The sequence below is a fragment of the Agelaius tricolor genome, unplaced genomic scaffold (genome assembly GCF_023055355.1).
Source record: "Agelaius tricolor isolate 1412-34295 unplaced genomic scaffold, bAgeTri1.0.p SCAF_12, whole genome shotgun sequence".
Classification (NCBI taxonomy): domain Eukaryota; kingdom Metazoa; phylum Chordata; class Aves; order Passeriformes; family Icteridae; genus Agelaius; species Agelaius tricolor.
Window position 1 is genome coordinate 26,143,924 of NW_027269272.1, and position 27,101 is coordinate 26,171,024.

Consider the following 27,101-nt stretch of genomic DNA (forward strand, 5'->3'; position numbering starts at 1 on the left):
GGCGGGGGCGGTGCGGGGACAGCCCCGCCCCCCCTCCACAGCGCCGCCTCGCGGCCGCCGCGGCCCCCCAGATCCCGCTGCGCCACGGGCGGAGCCGCCCGCCGCAGCCGGGGAAGGCTCGGGGGAAGGGAAGGGTCTGTGCCTCTCTGTGCTCACCTCACCCGGCACCCGCTCCAGAGCCGCCTCACTGCTGTGCGAGCCTCCTCCTGCACACGCTCCCCTCTGAGCCAGGGCCGCGGCCTCGAAGCTCGCCTCAGTAAGCATTTCCTCCGCCTCCTCCACTGTTTCCGTAGCTTTTCCCTGCATCTTCTTTCACGTCCGGTCTGAGACGCCGGGCCTAACTCGGAGCCCCCCTCTGCCCAGCTTCAGCGCATTCAGAGCGTTATGTGACACCGCGACTGCAGCCCGCTCCCCACCCGTGCCAAAGCACACGCTGCCGTGAACGCAGCAGCCGAATCCTTTATACCAAAGCTATGGAACAATGTCGAAGACACGCGTTAGAGCACCCGCATCATGTGCGGAGAGCCGGCTCCCGAGCGCGCCGGGCCAGCGGCGGCAGCCGGGACAAGGACGGGGCACAGCAGCGCGGGCGGCACCGAGCCGGGCTGGCAGCAGCACCGAGGCTCCCTGCCAGCGGCAGCCGCGCATCTACCGACACCACGGCGCTCGCACTGTGAGAACTGCTGCTCCTTTTCCTCAGGCAGCCTCTCAAGAAGAGCCCGCAGCATTCCCAGACCCTTTCCTACAGTTCAGAGAGCTCTCACAAGCCGAGCCGCTGTCCACAGCTGAATACAGCTTATCTCTACGCGAAAACTAGACACAAACCCCCAAAGCAAACCTGACAGGAGCAGAGCAAAGCAAAGGCTTTCTGACAGGATCCGTTCAATCTTTGTTTCATCCCCTTTTTCAGCTTTACTAAATGCTTCTTGCTTTTGGAGAAAGCGCCGCTGCAGCTCCCCAGTGTGAAGGATGTGCCCATCACTGCCTCATAGCTCTCATACAGAGGAACAGGCATTCCCAGGGGAGCAGAGCTGCCCCCTCTGCTCCCAGCAGGAAAAATCACTCCCAGGTGATTCCCAGGTGGAATCACCACCTGTGTCTCTGTTCTGTTTCACTCAAAAGTGAACTGACAGCTACAGAGTATCCTCCAAGAAGTTTTAATCAACTACTCACCTGAGGGACTCTTGTTCCCAGAAATCCCCATTTTGTCCTTTTTCTTTACCAGCATCATCCTCATTGTACAGCTGGAGTGAACCACTGATCACACTGCAGAGGAAACACACACAGCTACTGGAATATTTTGCTTTCTAATCTGTGGCACTGAAGTCTCCCAGCAGTGCTCACAGCACAGGGGTGCAGCAGGCAGAAAACACCAATCCACAGCTAATGGAAAGATCATTTTGGTGTTACTTCAGCAAGAACTTTTCAATAAGCACACAACACAGGGTTTGTGTGAACTGATGCTTACCAGGAGGAGACGCTTCTCTGTTTCCAGGACATGGACACTTCTTTGAGATCCGAAGACACCAAAACTTACAGTTTCCAGTGTTTCCTCTGTTTTACCTTAGACAAAAACCTGAGCAGAGTTAGAGCTGCTCAGGGCTCAGTACTGAAGCAGACATTCACAGCAGTGACTGAGCAGGCCCAGATGTTTATTCAGAGCTATCAGTGCAACCCCAAACCCCTAAGGCAGCCACTGACAACATCAGAAGATGCTTCTCCTAGAAGAGAAGAAACCAGGCTGTTGCATGAAAAGCGGTACCCCTGGCATTGGTCTGTTACTGCCTCACTGACACTACATTTCTCCATTTTGTTCAGAAGAGCTACTGAATTTAATTACACTGCAACAACATCTACAGCCAAAAAATTCAACAAAACTGGTTTAATTTCAGAAAATGTGTTAAAATATATATATATTTGTACATCAATTTGACACACTGCATTAGTTTACACAAATGATGGTCTTTTTTGAAACTGTATTTATGAAATGTACATTTTTAATTTAAATACTCAGTATACACTGCATTTAATCTGCATGTTGCATTTATTAAATACATTAAATCTGCAATGTAACAAAACGTTTTCTGCATACGAAATTCAAAACACCATTTTAAATGAACAAAAGATGGCTCACTTCATTTATTTGTTTTAACAACTAGTGCCTAGCACACTAGCTTAGCTCCACCAACACCAGCTGTTCTTTCTCTTTATTAACATTGTTCACAGACTAGTACATATTACACTAAGAGTGCTGGATAAAAACATGAGGTACGGAAGTGGTTCAAAGATTACAGGTCATGCAGATCATGCGAGACAGCAAAGAAAGTTGTGAATGAGAAAACGCTAAATAAAAAATACATAAAGAATGTGCATTATAAAATAAAATAAAAAAAAAACCAAAACAACAAAACAAAAAATCAACAACCAACTCAATTATACAGCTTTGCTTCTTTGGTTACAAAGTAGGTTGAACAATTTCACAGCTTTTTATTCCCACCCAAAAAACCAAACCAAAAACGAAATGTCAAAAAGCAGAGGAATCATGGCCCCCTTCTCTCTATTAAAAAGTAGAAACAGAAATGAGCAAAGTTTTCTTCATCAAAATAGCCCATCACTTATTTATTATATCACAAGGACTGGTGACTACCTGTACAGATGCACTATGGTCTTCATACTTACACTCTATACAAAATTTACATTCAAGCTGGATCTTTACTACCGTAAATAAATACCAAAGGTCAATTGCCATTAGTGTTAGAAATATGCCAGGATTCTTTGTTCAATTATTGCCTAGACATTGTATCTATTAACGCAATCCCATCTATCATTTTACCCATACAGACGTTTATTAAAAAAAATTCAAAAGTTCTGTGACATTGTTCATGTACATTATGAAAATAGCAGCCCTGTAATAAATAAAACAAATAAATGAAACTAACATAGGCAAATGTTACTTATATGAAAAGAACAGTGGCTCTGAAGAGGAACAGTTGCTCCTTACCAGACAGCAAGGCCCAAAGCAGCCCAGGAGCAATGGGAACCTCGGAGAGCCACCCCGCGGTGACAGAGCTCCGTGCTGCAGCCGGGGACGAGCCCGGGCCCTGCGCGGCCTCCGCGCGCAGCGAGGGCGTGCGGGCGCCTCGGCGCCGCGGCCGCGCGGCCAGGGCAGCTCCGCAGGGTGATTGTCTAATACTGAAAAGGCCAAACACACAACAGAAGCAGGCTGCTCGCTCGGGCGGAGCCGGCGCTGGCGCCGGACGGGCCGGCTCACGCCGAGGAGACGTTGGGCTGCGGCGGCTGCGCGGGCGGCGGCTGCGCCTGAGAGGAGCTGCTGGGCCCGGCCTGTTGGCTGGACAGCTGGGATAACTGATCGTTGTTGGAAAGGGACTTTAACAGTGCATTTTCTCGTTCAAGTAAAGAGTTTCTTTCAACTAATTCTTTTATTTGTTCCTTCAGAACTTCCACTTCTTCTCTCACTGCATACATCAAATGGCTTTTCACTAGATCCTGCAAAGAACAAGTGGACAGTTACACCACGGGAAAGAACAACTTTCCTTCACCCCAGCCCCAGAACTTACTGTTACTGCTTTCGCTGCAGTAAGCCTGGGAAAAAAAAGCACTCATCACCAAAAATTTACAAATAAATCAGCCTTTGAGCACAAACAACCCAGCCCTTATGTGAAGTGGGCCTGATATGAAAAGCTTTGTCTCCAGCACGCCAGTCACTTCAGTTCTGTGGAAGCCACAGAGAAGAGTGACGCCCCAGCTCCTCAGAAGGAAAGCACCTGCTCTGATGCTGTGACCTGGGGTATGGGTCTGTGGTACACAGGCCCAGCCACTGAGGCGTGTGAGAACTAAATCAACAAGAAAGCTTTTACGCCATCACAAGCAAAAATCCAACAGCTCTAACTGAAGCTGAGCAGTGTGTTAAGGATGGCCCTTCAGAAAAACTAGTAATGAACTTGGCTAGAGTAAGAGACTGAAATATGCACTCTATTTTCAGCACTCCTTCAAGTTCAGTCACCTTGTTCACAGCAATTTGTAAGAAAATTAACTGAAAAACATTTCTAGGCCAACACCAAAAGCAATAATGCTTTGTGGTCCTTCATAGATGATACAGAAAATCCTTTATTGATGCTCTCAGTCTGACCCACCTGGAAGGATATCACAGCCTCACAGAAACACAATAAAGCAGGAAACTTATGTTCAGTGATGAACCACATTAATCCTGTTAGAAATAACAACTTATATTTTACTTACCATTGCCTGTTCTATTTTGTTGTCAATGGCAACAACACTTGCACCAGAGGCACTGTAAATACAATGAGAAAACTCCGTGAGCGTTATTGTATCACTCAGGTCAAACTGTGCACCCACCCGCAGGACTCCTGGATCATGCTGTCACTGGAAGGCTGAAGCTTAGAGTCAAGAATCCAGTACACACTCACAGGGGGGTGTCCCATGTCCCTCCCACCCCACCCCACCCAGCTGCCCAGTACAGTTGTGACTCACAAGAAACACCGCTCCTTCAGTTTATATGTTGTCATACTGGGCTTATGACACCCATAACCATAAAAATGCATTAGAATAAACACTAAATCAACTGCTTTAATTCCTGCCCTCATTTACCAGCTTTCTTCACTGAGGGAAACAAAAATTCATGGGATATTCATCAGATTCTTACCACTACCATTATTTCTTCCAAACTGTTTTTCTAAAGCAATGAAGAAAACATCCTGTTTTAATACCTGTTCTCTGGACTCCTTTGAGTCCACCTTCCAGGTAAGGAGCTCCTGGCACAGCACTTGCAGCCTGTGGCAGCAACCGGCAGGAGGGGGAGACAGGACCAGAGCCCTGAGCCTGCAGCCACTTCCCGGCTCCCAGTGAATTCTGCCAGGAGCCTGTCTGACAGCTGACAAACACACGGCCATGGGCCACAGCTAGGGCAGCTTTGTTCCACAGACACACACACTGTGCAGGACATCCACCAGCACACCTCAGTACACTGCGAAGATGTTAATTCCTGTGCCAACAGCACCCCAAACTGGGATCTCTGCATCCTGTGTGACAGGAATCCAGCCCTAATAGCCAGGGTCTGTTTCCAAGCCACGCCAGAGGCGCACAAGCCAGTCCCTCACGGCAGCTCTGGAGTGGGATTTCAGCAGGCCAGGGTGCCCTGCTCCCCCCAGACTCTCCCCAGGGCACGCAGGGCTGCGGCCTGCAGCAGCCACCTCCCCACCCTCCACATCAGCCTCCCACCCCGGGTCCCAGGGTCCCATGTCCCACCCAGCCCCGGTCTGGCACTGACAGTAGCTCCTGGGCTGTGGCAGCCCCACCAGTGAGAGCTGCTGATAACACTCCCTGCCATGGACGCGGCTATCAGCATTGTGCAGCCGCGTTCAGTACAGTTAACACGGGGAAAATGCGAGGGTTGCAGTCATGCTGGAAAACTCGCCTCTCTGGAACTGTGCAACTCACCAAAACCAAGTGCTAAGAAAAAAAATCACTCAAGGCTTTTTACAAAGAGTATGGCAATGTGCTCAGCAGTACAAGTGACAGATGTGAAACACGGCTCAGCTCCTGAAAAGCGATACTGGTCAGAGAAGTTAATTTTAAGGGCTCCCACAGAACCACCAGCACTAGAACTGGGCTTTTACAAGCGGGGGGCATCAGGTTTGCAGACTGGGGGAGTAACAACCTCTATTTCTACTGAACCAATCTTGAAACCCAAACCAAAAGCACTGAATACCCATTTCAGAAGAAAATTGTTCCAATCTCTTATTGTCTTCTAAGCCTCTTCCAAACCCTATCTATGGTAAACCTCCTCAGAATAAAAGCTATTTATAACTCATGCCAAGGTAAGTATGCCTTTTCATGCTGAGTTAACATATATCATCAGACTCATCTGACACATTGACACTTCATGAACACAGAAGTATCTGTGTTCCTGAACCACAAAATCCCCAAGACTCCATGTCCTCTCACAGTCCTTCATGGACACCACTCTCCAGATCAGATGAGGCAGCTCTGAAGAGGTAACAACAAGAGGAGGACAATTAAAGCAAACTGCACACTAGGCAGTGGGATCTACTTCCCCATCTCTGCACCATAATTGTACAACTTTTGTCAAGACCCATCTAGTCAAACTTGAGATTGGAACTTTGCTCTTCTATCCCTGTTTCAGCTACTTTGTAGTGTGATTATTTAAAACAACAAACCCCACTACATGACTCTAAGTAAAGGCATTCAAGCAGTCCCATGAGAAAGACAGGCAGCCTTCCCTCAGCCTCCCAAAGAGCTGTACCTGCATGGCATGCTGCAGAGGCACCTTTCCTGTGTGTACCTTGTGCTCTGAGCTCCCCTCTGCCTGTTGGGTGGGTGTAGAAGCTGTCCCTCACTGCAGTGTGACTGGAATGAGCCAGGGAAACCACTGCTTTACCACACACACCCCACTCTTGACATGTCACCAACAGTGCTGAAAGCTCTAAGCAGCTTTACACACAACTTTGTAATGTTCTTGCTGCTCCCATCCCCAGAGCAGCCGTGCTAGGACTGAGATGCTGAGTCTGGATTCCAGCCCTGCTCCCTGCACACATCCTAAGTGCCAACTTCAGCAGGCAGAGGCTGGCACCGTGCAGACCCCTACTCACCCACCCAGGAGAAGCTCCACACTGACACAGGGCGCCCCAGTTTGCCATCAGGATAAAACCAGCTGATTATACTTCATGTCACTTTCTCAAAGCAGATGAGAATTAAATGTTATGGTAGCACAATCCCACATGATTTTGTTCTTTATTCATCTGACAGTGCTCCCAACACCAAGCAGCTCCTATGGGACATTCATCAGCAGAGCCCTCCAGTGACAGCTGCTCTCATGGGAAACTCCAAACATGCTGCCAAATCTTAAAATTTTGTATATTTTTCTCAAATCCTAAACTCTTGACATCAAATTCCAGTTTGCATAGAAATATTTTTATCCCATGGCTGCAGAATGACATTTATAAATACAACCCAGTCCTTATGAAAAGGCCAGGAAGAAACCCAAAATATCCTTTAAACAAGTCTTTTTGGATGACTGAATGGAGAGAGAGACTGACACATTCTGTGAGTGCACCATCCACTGTAGAGCCAATGCCTCAACTTGCAAATCCTGGAATCAGAAGAGGAAAGACACCATTGAGCTCTTGTAAAAAAAGACCAATTGCTGATTGCTCCAAGAGCTACAGAAGTCTGACAACTATTGTCAAAACTGCAAAAAAATCCACATCAAGTACCACAGGGCAAATGAAGGGGTGCATTAGGCATGTAATACTTGTTTTTAACAGCAAAACCCCCATCCCATACTGAGTTTCTGCAGCCCACGAAGTATCAAACACATACACTGAACATGGCATGCTTAATTTTGACATGGACCTCCCAGTTAAGGTCATGTCCATAGAGGCTCTACCCAAAAGGATGCTATATTGGTACATCAAGTTCACACTGAAGCCCACAAGGTACATGGCAAGATTTACAGTCAGCAATAACATCAAAGGTGCCCCAAGCACAGTTTGTCATTCCCAGAAATGGACAGTAATCCCAGTGTTTTCCTACCTTAAAAACACCAGGTAGACAAAACCCCATTTTGTCAGAGAAATCCTCATTTTGATGGTTAAAAAAAAATCTCAGCAGTTTTTGCTTTACCTATTAAATTGTCTTTATGTCAACTGACAAGTTCTCTCACTTTTCCCATTGTGGGAGAAGGGGGAGCTGAGCGAGCGGCTGCATGGGGCTTAGTGCCAGCAGGATTAAACCAAAACACCCCTTTTTGGCACTCAGCATGGGCTTGGAAGGGTTTGAGGTAAGGACAGATTTGACTGGGATGTTCTAGACTGAATGGATTGCTGTTCCTTCTGTGCAGCTATTGCCTGGAAGCTCCTGTGCTTGCCATGGGCTTGCCTGCCTGAGTCTCTTAGAGCCCACTGCTTGCTAGTGGCCACTTTGCTCTCACTGCTGCCACACTGCTCTTATCACCTCACTGCTGTGCCTGGAACACTTGATAACAGCCACTAACTACCATGTGCCTGGGCTGGCGGGTGCCCAGGGCAGTGCTGCCATACTGGGCAGGCTGCAGCTCCAGCCCTGTGGCCATTTATTCCTTCCCCTCATTGTTTACTCATTTATGAGCTACCGTCTTAGCACTGGTTGAGCTGTTCAGTCTACCCAGAGAAATCTTTTCTATTCTTGAAAGAGTTAAGGTCTATTTAATTAGCCTCCATCCCATAAAGAGATTTTATAATGATAGCATCCCAAGCAATCCAATCACCTATCCAGCCTGGAAAGAGGATCTGTGTGAGTATTGCAGACTTCCATTACTGTTCTTTGTCAAAGCCATGTGAGAATGTGCAACAACCTGAGGCAGTGAACTCACCGCCTCAGGAGTTCCCACACACACTTTGAGTTAATTTATATTGTGAAGGCTTAATGCTTCACATATAAATGCAATGGAAACATAAATCCTACTGCTTTAAATTCAAGATTCCCAATAATGTCTGTGCTTTAGGCAGACCCACCTAAAGCTGTGCACCTTTACTGTGCAAAGACAACCCAGGCCCAGAAGAGCAACCACCCAGACTCACGTGGACATGCCAAGAAGCCACTATTCCCCTTCTTAAATCACATCAGCTGAAAAAACCAACACACGAGACTTGTGCCTCCAGCAACACCCATGCGAGCACTGTGCATGAGAACATCCCTGCTAACGGGTCCGTAACAGCAGCATCTCCCTAACACTGAGTGCCACCAGCACTCTTCCTGCCACAGCATGTTGGTGAAAAATAAAATAGTTTCTATTCACCGGAGCAACTCAGCAATCTCTTTCTCTCTATTGCAGTATCATGTGTCTACCTATGCTGATTTCAGCAGGTCCCCAGAGACAGCTACTCATAGGGGAATAATCCATATTTGTTAGAAAAAATACTAGAATTACACAGAAAGATTTTCAGTTTACCCTGAAGTCTCCTAAGTCAAGCCCCTCAGGTTCACAAAGTACTTTTGAAAGAACTGCAAAATGTAATTAAGAACTCACTGCCAGCAGCCTCACGGTCCTGGTGCTCTGCAGTGCATCAACCCCCACATTTTGTGATGGGCAAACAAAGGGACAAGTCACCTAAGTTTCTTGTTTTCACAGCAGCAATTTTTCTTTCCCAAACCAGAGATGCCAAAAAGAAGCCCCACACCACGTTCTTGCTAGAGCCCCCACTGTGTCCTGCCCAGCTCCATCCTGCAAGGGTTCCACCACCAGCTCACTGATGGCCCTGGTGTTCCCTGCACCAGCTTTTACTGGAAGTTTATAGCTGACAGCTTCTCTGTTTCAGTCATCCAGTGAAGGAAAGCTGCCTAATGTGACCTTAAAATCCAATAACTCGGGTATAAATGCAAAACCTGCAAAATCCTGTCAAAGACTTTGGAATTTGAACGGATTATAAGTTTAAAACATGTATCAATCCTGATGAATTGCATTCTATGTTCTCACAAATGCTTGTTTCTAGCACAAAGAGTTCACTGGCAAAGATGCAAGGTTATTTTAAAGGTAACCATTTACATTCTTCTATCTGAATTCAATGTTTTATATCCCACATTTCCAGCATTTGCTTCAGGCATTGTACATAAACGTCAGATTTGTGAAGCCTCCATCTTAATAATTCATTATTTGATTTTAGGGTTTTTTGAATTAGCTTCCTCATCTTAAGCCTTATTTTGAGGCATGAAAATAGAGAAACAGCTGAAGGCTAGACCACAAAGTGACCTTTTGGTCTACAAACCAAATGTGTATTCTAAGCCCTGAAGTTCGTTCCAGTGAAATAACAAAGTCCTTGAAACCTAAATACCAACTCTGTTCCATAAATACAGGGAAGTGGCATCATCCAGAGCTTGAAGCAAGAACATAAATTCGTCCAACTTACTGCTGAAAAAGGAAGATGTGCTTTGAAACTGAGCTTAATGCCAGCACCCCAGCAATACAAAATAATTTTTTAAAAAAGAGCAGAACACTGAGCATTACTTATAACCTTCATCATTGTGCAGTATACAAACTATTGCCAAGCAAACTTTAAAGGATTCAGTTGAGCTGTGCAAGTTGAGAAGCCTTTCAAGTCAAATACAGCCAGGACAGTGACGAAATGGTTATCAATACTTCAACAGCCAAACAAAATTTACATTCTACACAGCTTGTTAAGCAGAAGTTTTGACAAGCCAGAGCAGCACAAGGCATTAAATCACATCATCACTAGGACTTTGACTTAATGCTGACAAAAAAAAATCCCTCAAAATCATTAAAGCACAGGAGAGAAACAGTTTGCAGCTACTGATGAATTAGTAATGCACCTCTCTCAAGTCTATCCATGCCAGATAAGACTTTGTTGCACTTCACTGCAGTTTCTCACCATGAGTTCAATGCTAACCTTGGAGATTTACTTTGTCCTTGTCACAGTTCACCTATGTTCCCCATCCAGCTTTACTTGAGCAGAATGAAAGTAAGCCAGAAAGCTTTTTTTTCCTGGTTTAAAGATATATATATATATCTTAACTTTGCCAAAATTGTGTTTAAATGTAGTATTTTCACGATGTGTTTTCTGATATAGGACTCAATGGCAAAAAGTTTCCTCTTTTGGAAAAGGAAACTGAATATTTAGGCAAAGCTCGCCTAGGAGCTGACTAGCATTAAACTCTGAGCTTACACATCATGTATGATACATGCATAATGGAAGAAAGAAGAAAAAAAAGTCATGTCATATTTTAGAGTTTAGTTCCACGTCTCAGAACAAACACTTCACTTCCATGACCGCTTTCACCTCTTCAAACTGCAGAAGCCCAATATGGAGTTGTGAACACAGGCAGCAGTTGTGTGCAAACAACAACAATGAGAAACTTGCACAGAGCAAAGCAGTTCATGCATACCTCAGCATGTATGCATTCCATACTCAAGCATCCATACCTATCCCAGGTGGTCTTTGACTCGTGTAACTTGTTGAAATGGAACGCTTGGTAGAATGCAGTTGACGGATTCCTATGAGATCCAAGAATCAGACAGACATATTGAAAATGGGTACGTAATAAAAATATCAACTCTCTTAATTCAACCTGCATTACAAAGTGAATTAGCTGTCCAGACAGGTTAAACTAATGTTTGAAAGGCCCTACTGTTTCTATGAGTTTGCATTAAGGACACAAGGATCCAAAACAAAATAGCAATTCTCCAGCCCTATGGATTTTCAGGCTATAGCAAGCTGCTCCTTCACAAAGATGAGACTGTAAGGCCAAAAATAAGACATCTCCTGTCCTGCTGGCAACACTGTATATAGTTCAGCTGACCACCACCCCAATGCCAAACATACCTAAACCCAAGAGACACCTTTTCCATTTTTGGTATGTTCCAGACTACCTCTGCACACAGTACCCACTGTTTCCATCCTACTTAACCCCCTGCTTTGTACTCAAAACAGATGATTCCTTCAAGGGGACCTGGAAGTCAGAGCTCAATACACCACATTCAAACTACGACAGATCAAGTTACAACACTGAAAAACAGATCCAGCTAGAAATGAGAAATGGAACATCAAGTACCTTCATAAGCACCTGTCAGCCACCTTGCCCTTCCCGAGGTGCAGGAGGGCAAGGGCTGATGGAGCCCTGCCCTGCACTGCCCAGAGTGCTCTCACAGCCACAAGGCCAGAGCACAGCCCCCCTCCTGCTGAAAACCCTGCCCTGGGGCCCCGTTCCAGTGCCAGGGGCAGCCTCACCCTCCCGCCTCAGCCCCACCATGGCAACTACACTGACAGTGCAATTAGCAATTCTACCTCTCCAAAATCTCATCTGAACATCTGTTGTGAAGTGGATACTGGATGAAGCACACACTTCTCTGCTGCCAGTGGCTGCAGCAGCGTTACACTGAAGTTACAAACTGCCTTCCTCAACTGCTCATCCTCACATGGGCAGAGCTACGCCAGCCCTAGAGGCAAAGGCAACAGCCTTGCTGAAAGATCTCCAGACATGCAAACATAAGTTCAAATTCCTTTTAGAATCTGTTTTAAAATGAGATGTTTATAACGCACTGGAAGCACAGGTATCAATCCCTTTTCTAAGTTAATGGCAAGAATATTTCTAAAAACAACAGTCTTCAAGTTAATTAATTATTTCAACTGAAATACAATTACTGCATAATAAAAATCACATAAAATAAAACAAAAACATCACAGAGGCAGCACCATAACAAAACACTATCAGAAGTAATTAGATTCTCATGGCAGGTGTATACCAAAAATCTTGGAAGGATAGTGGTATTTGTGTATCAGCAATGATCAGGAAGTGTCTGAGTTTAAAGTGTCTGTCACTCCTTCTCCCACCTTCAGTACTGTACCCTTCAAAAAAAGAAAATTCACACAAGTCTGGAATTTAGCTTAAAACCTGCTGCAGAAGTTGCTTGATTGAAACTGATAAACACCATCCTCCTATGTTGGTAATATCCACATTTTCCTAAGAAGCACTGCACACAACTCAACAAATAATTACAGGAAGAGCAACACAATAGCTAAAGGACATTGGTGTAATAGAACTTCACATGTGGAAAACAATTGGCATCTGCAGATCAGGAGAGCACTCCAGGCCCAGGCTCTTCTTTCTAACGCAGCTGTCAGGAGCATGTACAGTCCCCTCCTCGGAATGAGGCTGTAAATAGAAAGTCATTTAACTTCAAAGATAAATTTACTTGTAGCATATAAAGTCATGTTGCTACTGTTAGGTATAAAAAGTGGTTTATAACCACACAGCATGTATTCCATATAGTCTATTTTTGTACTGATACACTCTATGCTCTGTATTTGTGTACTGTTTTTAAGCAAGCATCTGAAAAGATATGGAAAAATTTTCCTTATTAGATTCTCATTAGTAACCCCTACTGTTGAAATTGCTTTTGCATTACTTCAGACAAGTAAGAGAATCTTTTCTACTCCACAGCTATATATTTTAAAAATAATTAATGGGGCTGTGTGTACCTAAACAGGAAAAGTAAATCCACAGAGGCATCATGAATGATGCCTCACATGCACATCTGAATGAATATGACTGAGTTTCAGACTGATGAGGCATCTAGTTTAACCATAAGAAACAGTGAAAGGTCAGAGAACAACTAAAATGCCTTTCTGCTTGCAGAATCAACGGAGAAAACAGCTTACAGGAGCACTAAAGCCTAGCCTGCTGCTGCTGTGCCACAGCTGGAGCCCCACAAGTCCTCCTGACCCTGCCCTAAGTGAAGGCAGGACAGCCTGGACCAGAAGAGCAGACTGCCTATGTCTCTTCCCTGGCAGAATGCCAGGTCTGAGGTCAGGACTCAGTCCCAGTCCTTGCAGAGTGATGCAGAGGAACCGAGAGCCACACAGGACAGAAATGTCCCAGATGCTGATCCAGAGAAATAGCAAGCACCTCCCACAGAAGGTACTCCAGAACTTCTCTTCCTCCATCTCTGGTGAGAGAGACCAGGTATCCCCAAGGGTGCACGGGCTGGACTTCATTCCCAGCTAAGTACACTTAAACATTTGAAGTGTATTTCAAGTGGCCAAAAATGCCTCTATGTCTCTCTAAACAAGTCCTACAACATATACTGCATTTATGTCCTTTAAAAGATCATGAATGCCAATATTCACAACTCACTCCCACACTCTTGTTTCTAAGAACAGTTTTCACACAACAGGAAATTTGATCCAAATTTAAAGAAGAACTTACTCAGTTCTCTGAATGCCCAGGTCATCAAGCTGTCCCTTTAAAAGGGAAGCCTAGACCTCATCCCAAGTCTCATGTCACTGTTGGAAGTGTATCCTCCCACTGCAATTCATCTGGACAATATTCCAAATACAAACTTCATCCTTGAAGGCTCTGTTTGCTAGAAACCATGCCTGTGAAAGCTGGCAAATCATCAAGTATACAGATAAATGCCTTTTGGTTCAAGTAATGATACTGGCTTTGGACTGGGTATCAGCCCGACCACAGATGCCTTTTTACCAGCTACTTCCTTTGAAAGAAATAGTAAGATCATTGTTCATGAACAAGTCCCAGTTCAAACTACTGACCAACCTCAGAAACTGAGGGCAACAACAACAAGAACACATGTAAAATAGCACTTTTTTCCCGATAAAAAAAATCAATATCAATTCAGACAGTTCTCTCTCAACCTGAGTTATTTTCTTTAGGTTTGAGAATAGGAATGACTTAAAACATTCAAAAGGCCCAACCACCTGTCTTTGAAGAACATGAGAACAACAGGTCAGACAATCCACGCTCGGTACCCCTAAGGAAAACCAAATAAGAACAGAAGCACATATTCACAACCCAGACAGAAGCAAGCACACATGGGTGACCTTTACAGAAGCTCACTTCAGCCATAATCCCCTCTGAGAACAATTAACAGGTCTCATATAGAAAGCCACAGGAGATGTGACCATGTCATAAAATTAGTTGCACTTTTAATGCCGCCTTGCGTGACATTTTTGTTGGTAACAAAAGGCTGTTTACTGGGGTACTGACTATGACCTGCAATGGACACTTGATTACAGCTGCTCTCAAAATTACAGACTTGGCAGGGTTCATCTGCGAGCTGGATGAGGGATTTGATGATCACTTGATCACAGTTTATCAAGAAACTTGCAGCATAGCTTATGGCATTTTGAGATTATGTTTACACTAGTAACAGAATTCCTTCTCTATCCTTCTCCTTTTAAATGATGTTTCACTTTATTTTTAGCACCTTCTATTTAAAGCAGCTGCAACTTTGAATTAGCTTTCTTTCATACGACTCGATCTACAGAACAGCAACTGGAGCACAAAGCTTTGCAGGAGAAAACTAACAGGGACTAAATGTGGGGGAGTCAATGCAAAATTAAGGAAAATAACATCTCAAGCTCTGAAGCAATCTGTTTAATTGCACATTCTGTTCATGCAGTTCCTTAAAGCCATTATACTTGCTATACACACCCTAGAAGACCAGCAAGAATTCAGAGGTTTAACACTCAGTTTTAGGTGCATCGTAGCTACAGATAAGAGGAAAGGCTGACTCAATGACCAACCCACATGACAGTTTTTGGGACAGTGGCTCTCAAACACCACAATGGATTTAAAGGGGTTTCACACGCTACTACAAAACAAACGTATTGTAACAACGTAGAGAAAGCACACTGCAGGGAACTGATCTTCACTGAATAAACCAAAAGCAGTAGCCCATACTTCTTCACCTTGCTCTCAAAGGAAGATTTTGGCAAATAATTTCCTGCAGTGACCAGAAGTCTCTAAGGAGAAGGAAATACAGACAACTGCCTCAAATACACAGAGTACGAAGTCTGGCAGAGGCACTTCACTGATCACTTCCCTGCTCTGTTCAAACACTGGCATCAAGCTTCCCCTGCCATGGGTGGGCTTGAGTATTTAAAAACAATACCAGGAATATTTTCCAAATCCTACCAAGGTTATTACTTGCTTTATGTAATTATGTGATTTTAATAAATAACAAAAAAAAAGTTTCATTATTACCTATACTGGGTCATAACCATACACTAATTCTGAAGGAGCTTTGCTGAAGAGTTCAAATAGTGAATTCTAGTATGACTATTTAATACTAATCAGAGAAAGAATACAACAATCTTCTAAGTATCTTGTTATTCCTGATTTCAACAGCTGCACTCAAAACTCTGGAGTCCAGTTCTCTTGGGTCCCACAGATTGGTCCCCAAGGCTCAGGAGTGCTGCACACAACTGTAATTGTAACAGCTTTATGATTCCCAGATCCAGCGATGACCCCTTCCATCCTCAGCATGCTGCCTTCCCACTGCCCAAAGCCAGGCTGGGTGCACTCCTGTCCCACCAGGCACTCAAGGCTCTCCTGTTCCTCCTGTCCCAAACCCCACTGCCACAGACGAGGTAATTAACACAGCTCCTGCTAATGGAGCACGGCTCTTCTGTGAAGGCTGTCAGTCAGGCTGAACTTTAATTACTTCATCTTACAAACTGTGTGAGGACTAATCTGAGAGCTTCTGTTCTTAAATCAAAATATGTAACAAGCTAAGATTTTTTGTACTAATGATTTGTCTTCTCACTGGATATAATCAACCTTCGGTTCTTGGAGGGAGGATACAGAACAAAGCAGTCCACATGATGCACAGCTTGGCCTCCAGGCAAAAAAAATCTACAGCAGATCACATTTTCAGCGAGAAACTTACAGATTACAAGCTGAGAACAGCAATGCAGAAAGTCTGCCTGATCTAGTCAGGGATTCTTGCCTCTATCAAGTAGCTTTCAAGAAAAGCCATAGAAAAACTCACCAATATTATCCATGTTTGAATGAACTGAGAAAAGTTAAAAAAAAAAACCAACGAACCAACCAACCAAAAAAAAAAAAAAAAAAAAAAAACACAAACAAAAAAACCCCAACAAATCAAAAACGAAAACCAAACAAAGTCTTATTGATAATAACACCCATGGTCACAACAAACACCTTGAACTCCACTTCACATGGAGTGGAGCCCTTCAGCATCTACTGATACCTGCCAAAGAATATCATAATGCCATCATACTCTCCTGCAAATTACCCTAGCCATTCAAGAGAGCACGCTCTGAGTGCTCCTACCCAGCAGACCCTGATATGCTGGTATAAAGGAGGGAGCAAAATAATAAATTCAGCATTTCTGAAATAAAAAGATCCACATTTACTAGTATTGCATTATAGATCCAAAAATCTGCAAAACCCCTCAAAATTATTGACTTTTACACAACATGGCTGGTAAAGAAAAGACATGTATTTGTATGTATGAACTTGTTATTGAAGAGGATCAGGCTCCTGCTGCCTGTGATGCCCACAAAACCTGATTTTCTCAAACACAGTGATAAAGGGAAAGGTGCTTGTGATTTCTGATCAAAGTGGCCCTGCATAGTGGAACAGGGCTCGAATACTCATTCTCAAATAAAACTGCACTAAAATGAGATTTTTCCCCCCACTAAGTTGCAGTGACACTTTCAGCTATTTCAGTCATCTATAAACACAAATGGCTCCTGTTTTTTTGACAACAAAATATTTCAGTATCTGTGGGGGGTAAAAAATGAGTGGATAAAACAGCTTTAAGCAGACTCAGATGAATCCCACCTGTCCTACTCATGTGATAATGGTCAGGAATGCATGTATGAGCAAACGTTTCAAATTACACATTTGGCTTTAAAAAAAAGATGTTAGATCCTAGGCCACGTATGGCACTTTGTTTTTACACAGAATATTATAAATCTGTCTGCCTTCCCACAACATTTACAAAGCCTCTGCCACTCAAGTTTCAGGCCAGCCTGTGCTGTCAGTGAGTGCTCACCACTTGGTTTACAGAAAAAGTATTTTTAAAAATGCATTTGTAGGGTTGGTCAAGGTATTTACAGGCCTTACACCCACCAAAGAGTGCTCTACATAGGAGACATTCCCAGGAGCTCTTATCCACACCCCTACAAAAATAGCCAAAGTAACTTGATGGAGAAGCAAGCAGGGTTTTTTAACCCTCATTTCTGACCACCTTATCCTCTATTGGATATTATATCTGCTTGAGATGGATGCAAAAGGTTCAGAAACTGCTTTCAGTGACGTATCTCATCTCCTATCCAATCTACACTCCTCCCCTGCAAGCTCACACCCCTGCCCCACTCCTCCCCTCCCAGACAAACGGGTCAGGACTCTGCCCTCCCCGCAGAGGGGGTGAACGCCGTGCTGGGCTGCACAGGGCAGAGTCCAGCAGGTGGAGAGAGGGGATCCCTCCCTCCCCTCAGCACTGCTGAGCCCGCACCTGCAGGGCTGTGCCCAGATCCCACGCCAGTTTGAACCTTTCCCGTGTAGCTGCCAGTGCGACTGACAGCTGACACCTCTCCAGGGCACTCATTAAGGGTTCTACCTTCTCTCCACACTGACAAAAGCACTCAAGCAGGCTGGCACAATTCAAATACATCCTTTATAGCTTCAAAGGGAGACCAGATATACACTCTCTTGGACTAATTTTGTCTTGATTGACAAAGAAAATTAAGACAAGCGTATAGCTGTCCTTCATGTGGCCAAGTAATTCACCTGCCCTGCCTGAGTGAAAATAGACTATCCCATAAGGCAAAGATTTCCTGGCACTTAATACACATTCATATTTATGAAGTGTGAAGTTTAAAGATGGAGTAATTTTCAAGAGGAATGAAAGTACAACCTTACTCTGCACTTCAAGTGACCTCTTATGTCTGGAGAGTCTTCGCAGAAGACAGTGGCTTTAGCAGTTACTATAAATACTTCTATCTTTATACTTTGTCAAATATAGGAATAAAAGCAGACACCTGTGCTTGACAATCTAGATTTACTGAACAGAACCATCCAGATGTACTTTAGCAGGAGGAGTGTCACAAAAGTTTAAGGAATCGTTGCTGACGCAAAGCACAAACAAGGTTTGCACTTCTCCTGAGCAAGAGAAACTGCTAATTGCCAGCTTTTAAGCAGGAAAATTAATATACAGCCTCAACACACAACCGGCTGATAACTCCAATATCCAGTAGAGTAACAGGGAGCAACTCCTCTTTACTATAGTGTCACCTGAAGTCATAAAAATTATCAGCAGCTCCCATAAAAATGCAGCCTCTGAGAACTTTCAGCCCTTCTGGTGTCTGAGAGCAGTTTGGTAGTCCTGCCTTTTCAAAACATCCAAATACTTCAATATTCAGTTTTTAACAAGAAGTTTATAATAGCTTCCATAAAACATATGCTGTTATTTCTGTCATACGGACAGTACTCAGAAATCAGCTATGGAACATCTTTTGTAGGAGATGAGGAAAAAACTAACCCCCAGCAGCTGAGCAGAACACCCGTGAGTCTGAGGTACAGGGAACCTCTCCTGTCAGGGCTGGTCACTACAGTCTTTGAAACAACCTGAAGAGTATCACTGTGAATTTCTTTCAACTACTTTCCCCATTCCCTCCTTTTAGTAACTCTCTCATCTGAAACATTTGTACCTCATTAATTTTAAGAATATACTGACTCCTCCTTAACAAAGGCATTTGAATGTTTAAACTGGGAAACAGTACTGTCAAACAAGCAACCACAGTTTTGTTTAGCTATCTTGCACCACTCTAGAAGTGACTGCACAGCACGACAGGCTTTCTACCGTGCAGAAACCCATGCGGTGCTGCAGTTACCTTTGGTAATTTTTGTTATAGAAAGTACAGCAAGCAGTGAACACAACCAACTGGAGTTCCTTTGCATTAACCATCGTTTGCTGCCATGAGCTGCAGAGGCCACCCCTGAAGCTCAGTTTTCGAACTGTCCATCAAGCCAAAGGCTCTCCAGGCTCTGGAGCGTGTCTGTCCAGGCTTCATCCCCACCTGCTTCCACACACACTCACAAACACGGGCCTTCAGCAGGAACACTGAGAACAAGTCTGCAGCTGTAGGAGAGCTCAAACCTCTGTAAAGTTTATAAGCAAGGTGAAGAAAGGGATAACACTGCAAACTAATGCAATTCAAGCACCATGTGCTGGTAGGTACTTGCAGAAAACTTACTATTTTTCTTTAGGAGCACAATAAAATAGGCATGTAGGGCAATATTTAAGTGATCCCATGCCCAGCTTTGTCTGAACATGGTCCCAACAGCACAGTTCTCCCAGCAGTTAGTGCTCCACACGAGTACGTGATTTAGCTGAGCTCGCAGCCACGCTGCCGAGAGCCCTGCACAATCAGGTTCTCAACAGCTCAGCTGCCATAGCTGACAGTTCACAATTGCAGCCATTCATTAGTGTTCCTGGAATACAGCCGGAACAGTTCAAGCCGGGCAGTTATCTCTGGAAAATGATCTATACTCTGCGCCTTTTCCAACAGCCCCAGTAATATTTTGCCCCAAAAGTCTGCCAAACATGTAGGAGGTTTGAACAAGCTTTCTCAGTAACATTCTTTTAACAGAAGCCACATATTTCTTTTCCCCCAAGAGCCAAAATAAAGTTATTAAGCCAGATGAAATATTCTGCTTGTCAGTTACAAATTTGTGTATACATGGGCATAAGGGCAAGCAGAGAACCTGACACACACTGATACCAAAATCCTCTCAGGTGCTCTAACTGCCCTCCCTTCAAAATAATTAGTACTAATGCTGAAGTCCAACAAAAGAGAGTCAGAGCAATTTTGAGACCTAGTTCCAATAATGGTTTTACACAATTAGTATTTTCCCTGTTTGAGACAGCAATACCCACATCTGCCTCAGTACCAGTACTAGCTCCTCCATCCTTTAATACTGCTGCAGCTTATTTTATTTGCAGCCATATTTAAAGAGGAAAATCTGTTATGCAGTAAAGATTTCATAACTTTCACACACAATTTTTTCTTTTTAAGAGCTTAGCAATTTGGACACATCAACTGAAATACTGGCTTTGCTTTTCAAGGAAGGTGTGACACACTGAAGGCTTTTTTCTTTTTCATTCTTTTGGGCCACCTATCCACCCTTTCTTCCCCCACAGACAAGATTTTCCAATTAATTGATTCTTCACTATTCATCAGGTCAATGCAAGAAACCACAGGTTTTTATAGACTACTGACAAAGTGTACTGGGCTATGGGAACGTGAAATTAAAAGTCTTTGGGCAATGGCTTGGAAGAAAGCAATCTATAAACATAGTTCTCTTTATATATCATACTAGATCACCTCCACCCCTAATAACCTTAGATGCTGTTCGATTTAAAACAGCAGACTATAAGATAGGAGTAATAAAAAAAAATAAGTTTCAGAAATACATGAACTGATCAACTTTTTACATCATGTTTACTGTATTACCAACATGCTGCTTTCAAAGAATTTCCATCCTAACTATTTTACCTTTAAAACAGTTCCTCTTCATATTCAGAATGGTAACTTTCCAGGTAAATCCAGGGTATTGAGAGCTATACACTACTCCTTGATGAGTCACTGTTTTAGAAGATGACTATAGGAGAATGATCTACGCAAGTCTGTGAAGCTTCAAGTATGTGCAAATACTGAAGTATAACTGAAGGTGCTAGAAGAAACATGGATACCTGCCTCCACACTGAGCCCCCTTTTCTGGGAGTGTTACAGATTAATAGTACGGAAGACAAAGAGAAAAATGATTTCCACAGATTTATAGCTTCTATGACCACCAAGTAACCTCTCTGAACTGAGCTGTGCGCTAACTTCCTGGACCTGCCAGCACAAACCATGACTCATGATGTATCAGCTCCCTTTGTGCTTTAATAGCTTTATCAGTGTCAACCCCCAGCCTATTAATGACACTTGAAGGTCTTCATTAACTATTTCACCACCGATTCCAGCAGATAAAGCAGCTGGGCAAAGCCCATGGGAGTGGCAGCACAATTTAAATGGCTGGAAAGGGGAAAAAAGCAGGAGCAAGAATAGAACAGCAGACAAGCAGGAGACAGCTTTACAATAAAGCCTTCCCAGAGAGTAAAGCACATAAAAACCAACGCTAAAACAGCCTTAACAAGCTGCTAGGTTTTCATTCTCACCTTTGTCTGTCTGAAGCCAGTGAAAATCAGGCTACTGTTTGAGGGGAGCAAAGAATAAACTTCCATCTACTGTCTCTGTATCTATCTCCTATGTATTGTATGAGGTTTAGGTCTGTTTAAGGTGAGCTTTCATGGCTTACCAGAATCACCTTCCCAGCTAGGAAAGACTCTCACACCGTGCATGTGCTCCTGGCTTTCTGACAACCCAGCACACGGCACATTTTTATCACCCAGTGCAGAAGCTGACAAACGACACACAGGCGCTCCTTCACTGATAACCAGACTTTCGTTTCTCTACTGAACACCACAGCATGGCCTACCAAAAAGGGCACACTGCATTCAGACCCCATTTCCATTTCTTACTCATGGCAAAGGGTCTGAAAGAGTCTCTTTAGACATGAACACCACGTAAAGCACCACTGCAAGGTGGCAAGCGCAAGGACTAAACTAGAAAATTAACTTTAGGAATCACTGTTCTGGTAAGAGCACCAAAAACTGACCCACTGGATTGCCACACAAAGTTACGTGCCCCTGATTTGAGTAAGCAGAATAAGTTTTTCTCTATCTTTACACAGAAGTTATTAAGTTGTCACAGACAATCATGTTCATTGCCACAATTTATATTAAGTATTAGAAGCTATGGAAAACAAATGCAAAATGCATTCTTTTCTTTCTGATTCCTGAATCAAGAGAATGATTAAACACCAGACAAATCGTCTTCTCAAAAAACACTGAGCTATGAAAAGAACCCATCAGCTTGAAATCAAACCTTACTTGCACAAGGCAGTTTGTCAGCCAGATTAGCAGTCCTCTTAAGGTGGGCAAACTGCGAGTAAATTTTAAACTTTTAGTTAGTCCTTTACCACTTTATTCAAAACCAGCACAGGTTTCCAAACCACAGCTTTTCCTTGCAGAAAAGCACAGCAGTTACTTTCTCAGGCACAGCGTCAGCCAATGCTCCAGCGAGCACAGGCCTGCATTAAACCTGTAGCCTGAACTTTCCATCCACTTTGAGCTGCTCTCTCCATGCACTGCATCCCAACTCCACAGACACAGCTGCTTCACTAAAACATCCTCAAAGCAACACTGACATATTATCTTCATGTCTGGTGCTGTCTCAAGGTGAGAGAAGACTTACAGAGAAATTCACCATAAGATCTGCTCATAACAGACTAATGCCTGTTTTTAAAAACAAGTAACACACATGTATTCCCTTCCTCCAAACTGCAGCAATTCTGACAGTAAATGCCGAGACTTAATTTCAGTGCTAAAACACTGCTTGATTCTTCTTTCCCTCAAAGAAGTCAATCAAGTGGTCTGGCCTTCAGAGCAGTCTGACGTGTCCATGGGAACAGCAGCCACACACCCACTCCCTCTCTCAGGCCCTCTCAGGAGTCTGCTCACACCACACCCCTCTGCTACAAGTTATAGTTCCAAATTACTTTCCAACTTGAAAAAACTCACTGTAAGGTTGTACTTCCCACCGTGTCCACATCTTTGCCCAAGTGGTGTCTGTTTTCTCAGCACAAAGGACCATTCTCTGCAGAGCTTTCCCTGCATACGGATTTGCACACAAATCCACATACAAGTGCAAGTACTTTGCTTACTAACTGACACTATAAAGTGTTAACTCCACAGCAGGGTAAAAATCAAGAGTCTATGTTAAAAGCCCTGAGATAGCACCACAGAGATTTAACACTGCAATACAGTGTCATTTTAACCCAGCTGCCATTGAAGTGCTTTATAATGCATTCAGGAAAAATGAGAGAACAACCCTTCTCACAGCCTCAGCCACTGGCTACAGAAATACAGCTTTCAGTCTTCTGATTTGGAAGAGGTAATATTATTCATGCATTAAGCAGCTTCCAGGATACTTTGTACCCCATTTTGTGAGAAAATAATCACACTCACACCCTGCAAAAAACAAGTACAATTCACTACTGGCCTAAATACGTTGCTAGGGTTTGCACTCTTAAAATAAAAATACAGTCCAGGTGAACCTCAGCATGACCTTCTGAAAATAAGAATTTACAAAAAACACTGGGCAATTACTTGAAAGTTGACTTTTTCCCCCCCCCAAAAACACAGATCTTTTTTATGGCATTATAAAATAATTCATACCTGTCTTCATCACCATCAACAGGAATGGATATGCCAAAAACAGAGCTGGCAAGACTGTTCATTGGAGTACTTGCAGGTAACTGAAGAGGATTTGCTAGAGTGTCTGGAATGGGAGGCTTCACAAGAGGTTTATTTTCAGCTATAAGAGAAAGTGGTGGCTGAGGTAGGGGTTCCGATTTTCTTCTAGTATCATCAATCTGGCCTACTAAGGACTGGGCCTGGGTCTGAAACTGTCCGAGGCTTGCCTGAGGCAGACTGGCGGGTGTGTTGGGCGCACCTTGCATCATCGAGTGTCCGACGTGCTGCGACTGGACTGCGCCGGTGCTTCTGCTGGCAGAAGGGTGGCTTGTCAGCTGGGACTGGACCAGCGTAACAGGGACGTTTGGCATAGCAGCAGAGGCCGTGGTGGACGCACTAGGCACACTTGTACCGGGCACAACCGCAGGCACGCTCTGAACTCCAGGGACCACAGCATGGGGGGCACCAGGCATTCCCGACACTTGACTGCTTCCCCCCATTGGATGCTGAGTCACAGATTTCTGTTGCACAACCCCCGTATGTCCAAGGCCTGGCTGCACCACACCTCCCGGCTGCGGGAGGGCAGGCTGACTCGCTGGTGCCTGGCCACTCTGCAGCAGCCCCGATCCCTGCCCGACTGCTTCGCCGGGCTGCGCTGACACCCCCATCACTGGCGCTCCCACAGCTGAGGGGTTCTGGCCCGTCACCTGCCCCACAGGAAGGCTGGAGGCCACAGTACTTGGAGCAGAGCTTGTAGTAGCCTGCTGAATTGCTCCTTGAGACTGCATAATTGTCATGTGCTGCATGTATTCAGCCTGCCCAGGAGACTGCGTCGGCAGTAGATGCACTGGTGGAATCTGGGACTGAGAATAAGCAAATTGTTGAGGCTGAGTCACTGGTATGTTTGCCTGCTGCACCTGCTGCTGGGCCACAGGAATGCTTGACTGCCCTACTGTCACGTTTGGAGGTGCCATGCCTTTCCCGTTGGGTCCAGCCTGTGAAACACCCTGTGGATTTACCTGTGGCTGTGGTTGCTGTGGCACTATCATTTGCTGACTTGCTCCTGAAGCCCCAGAAAACACAGGCTGAGTAGTACTCTGAGGCACGGCCCCACCTACGGGCTGTTGCTGTTGCCCAATGACAAAATTAGGTTGCTGTAGAGAGGACTGGTTCATTTTCTCTGTCTGAAGCAGCTGTGACACAGCAGCCAGGGAGCTGTCAGCTATAGAATCGGGGCCATGGGCTGACGCCGGCACAGTGGAGATCACAACAGAGCCTCCCGTGGCACCGAGGCCACTGTCCCTCTCTTGAGCAGCCTGCTCGAAGGTGCTGCTGTGCCTAATGCAATCTCCAGTCCTGCCCAGAACACCACCACCATCTGAGTCCCGGTCATAGTACTCCATACACGTCCATCGGCCTCGCCTGTAGGGCTCCCCAGTACCGTGGTCCAGCTTGATCACCCTGAAGCGTGAGCTGCATGCAGCAGCCGCCGTCTGAGACATGGCCCCGGGGGCAGTGGGTGCCTGAGCACTGCTGCCTCCCCCCACAGCAGTGCCAGGAGCAACAGCTGTTAGGGGCACAGCCGAACTTTTGGGCACAGCCCCCCCGTTGGGGCCTGCAGCCACCCCAGCAGCAGCCACAGCCAGCTGCCCGTCCAAAAGGAGATTGGGAGAGACGCTGCTGGGAGTTTCGGCCTCGCCCACGTTGTTGAGAGTCTCTTCGGAGGAGCTCCGCTCGCAGACGTCCTCGGGGCCGTAGTCGGTAGCTCGGGAAACATCAAAGATTTCAGAAGACACGTCCTCGGTGCGGGACTCATCCGGGTCATCCAGGCTCTCGGTGTCCTCGGTGATGCTGCTGGCCACCTGCGCCGTGGTCACGCTGGTGATCTGGAAGCAGCTCTTCTTCTTGGCCGGCATCTTGGACATGTTTCCTCCGCAGGAAGGGGTTCGGCCGGCCGTGGCGAGGCGAGCGGGATGCTAGGGCGGGCTGTCACGGCGTGCCGGCCGGGCCCCCGGCGCTACCGTACATCCTCCGGCGGCTTCCTGCGGCGGGCGGGGGGCGGCGGGGCTCCTCCTCTTCCTCCCTCTCCGCAGCCCTCTTCCCGCGGCCGGGCCTCCTTCTCCTCCCTGCCGCCGCTCCGAGCGCCCCGCGGCTTCCTGCGGGCCGCAGCAGCGGGCCCGCGGCCCGCCCCGCGCGAGGGGCCCCGCGCTGGCCGGGCGAGGCCCGGGCGGCCCCGTGTCCCACCCCCCCCCGCTGTCTCCGCGCTCTACCTGGAGACCAGCGCCAGGCGCATCCTGCTCGCAACCGGCCCGTGGGCTCGCCCCACGGGCAAACCCCCGCCGCGGGCGGGGTGCCGGCGCCGCGGCGGCCCGGGGAGCGGCGCTCAGCGGCCGCGGGCGGGCGGACCCGCTGCGCTGCACCGGCCCCGGAGCTCCCGGAGCGCGGTAGGGCCGCGGCTCCTCTCGCCCAAGATGGGGCTCAACTTGTGCGCTGCACCCTGGGAGCGACGTGGCCACGCCCCCGGCGGGTGACGTCACGGCCCGGCGCAAAGCAGCGCAGCGCGGCGCGGGGGTGGCTGGGGCGCGCGGCCTGCGGGGGACAGTTGGGATATGGCGGCGCACGCCGAGTTCCCCCCTCCCCCCCGGGGGTTGGTCGCGCCCGGCCGCACACAGCCCCGGCCGGCGGTGGGTGCGCGGCCCCGCCGGAGCGCCGGCGAACGCGAAAGAGCGCCCTCGTCGGGCGGGGTCGGGCAGCGCTCCCGCTGCGGTTGGACCAGCGCCGGGCCCGGGAGCTGCGCGGCGGCCCCGGCTCGGGGCCCTGACTGCAGCCCTGACCCGCGGCACCGCGGCCTCATTCCGGCTGGAACGGACCGCTGAGACCGAACCGTGCCCCACGCCCACCTTGTCACCCAGCCCAGAGCACTGGGTGCCACGTCCAGCCCTTCCTGGGACACCTCCAGGGATGGGCACTCCAACCCTCCCTGGGCAGTTCTAGTGCCTGACCCCCCTTTCCATGGGGAAATTCCTGCTGTGCCCACCCTGAGCTGCCCTGGCCCAGCCTGAGGCCGTTCCCTCTGCTCCTGTCCCTGTTCCCTGGAGCACAGCCCGACCCTCCTGGCTGTCCCCTCCTGTCAGGAGCTGTGCAGAGCCACAAGGGCCCCCCTGATGCCCCTTTGCTCCAGGCTCAGCCCCTTCCCAGCTCCCTCAGCCCCTGCTGGTGTTCCAGCCCCTTTCCCAGCTCCGTTCCCCTCCCTGGATGCGCTCCAGGGCCTCCGTGCCCCTCCGGGCTGCGGGCCCGGGGCGGACACCGGCGCTGCCTCAGCCGCTCCCCGACGGTCCCCGCGCTGCTCACGCCCCGGCCGGGTGCCGCCCTCAGGAGCCCAACAAGGAACGGGCTAGTGTGGTCCGGCAAAGAGAAA

General features: G+C 46.6%; 1 protein-coding gene across 7 annotated transcripts; it reads right to left on the bottom strand.

Moving 5' to 3' along the window:
• Window positions 1–2,025: 2,025 nt before the first annotated feature.
• On the bottom strand, window positions 2,026–26,150 carry TSC22D2 (TSC22 domain family member 2). 7 transcript variants are annotated; one of them, XM_071438281.1, is made up of 4 exons: window positions 23,666–25,932; window positions 10,976–11,047; window positions 4,261–4,312; window positions 2,026–3,507 (listed from the first exon to the last, which is right to left on the bottom strand). In XM_071438281.1, exons 1-4 carry the CDS (start codon window positions 25,606–25,608, stop codon window positions 3,268–3,270), a joined length of 2,307 nt encoding a protein of 768 aa, XP_071294382.1. In that variant the 5' UTR covers window positions 25,609–25,932; the 3' UTR covers window positions 2,026–3,267. The 7 variants fall into 7 exon arrangements, with proteins under 7 accessions (XP_071294382.1, XP_071294383.1, XP_071294386.1 ...); XM_071438285.1 differs by having other exon boundaries at window positions 3,369–3,507; window positions 10,939–11,047; window positions 23,666–25,939; XM_071438282.1 differs by lacking the exon at window positions 10,976–11,047 and having other exon boundaries at window positions 23,666–25,931.
• Between the last annotated feature and the right edge of the window lie 951 nt (window positions 26,151–27,101).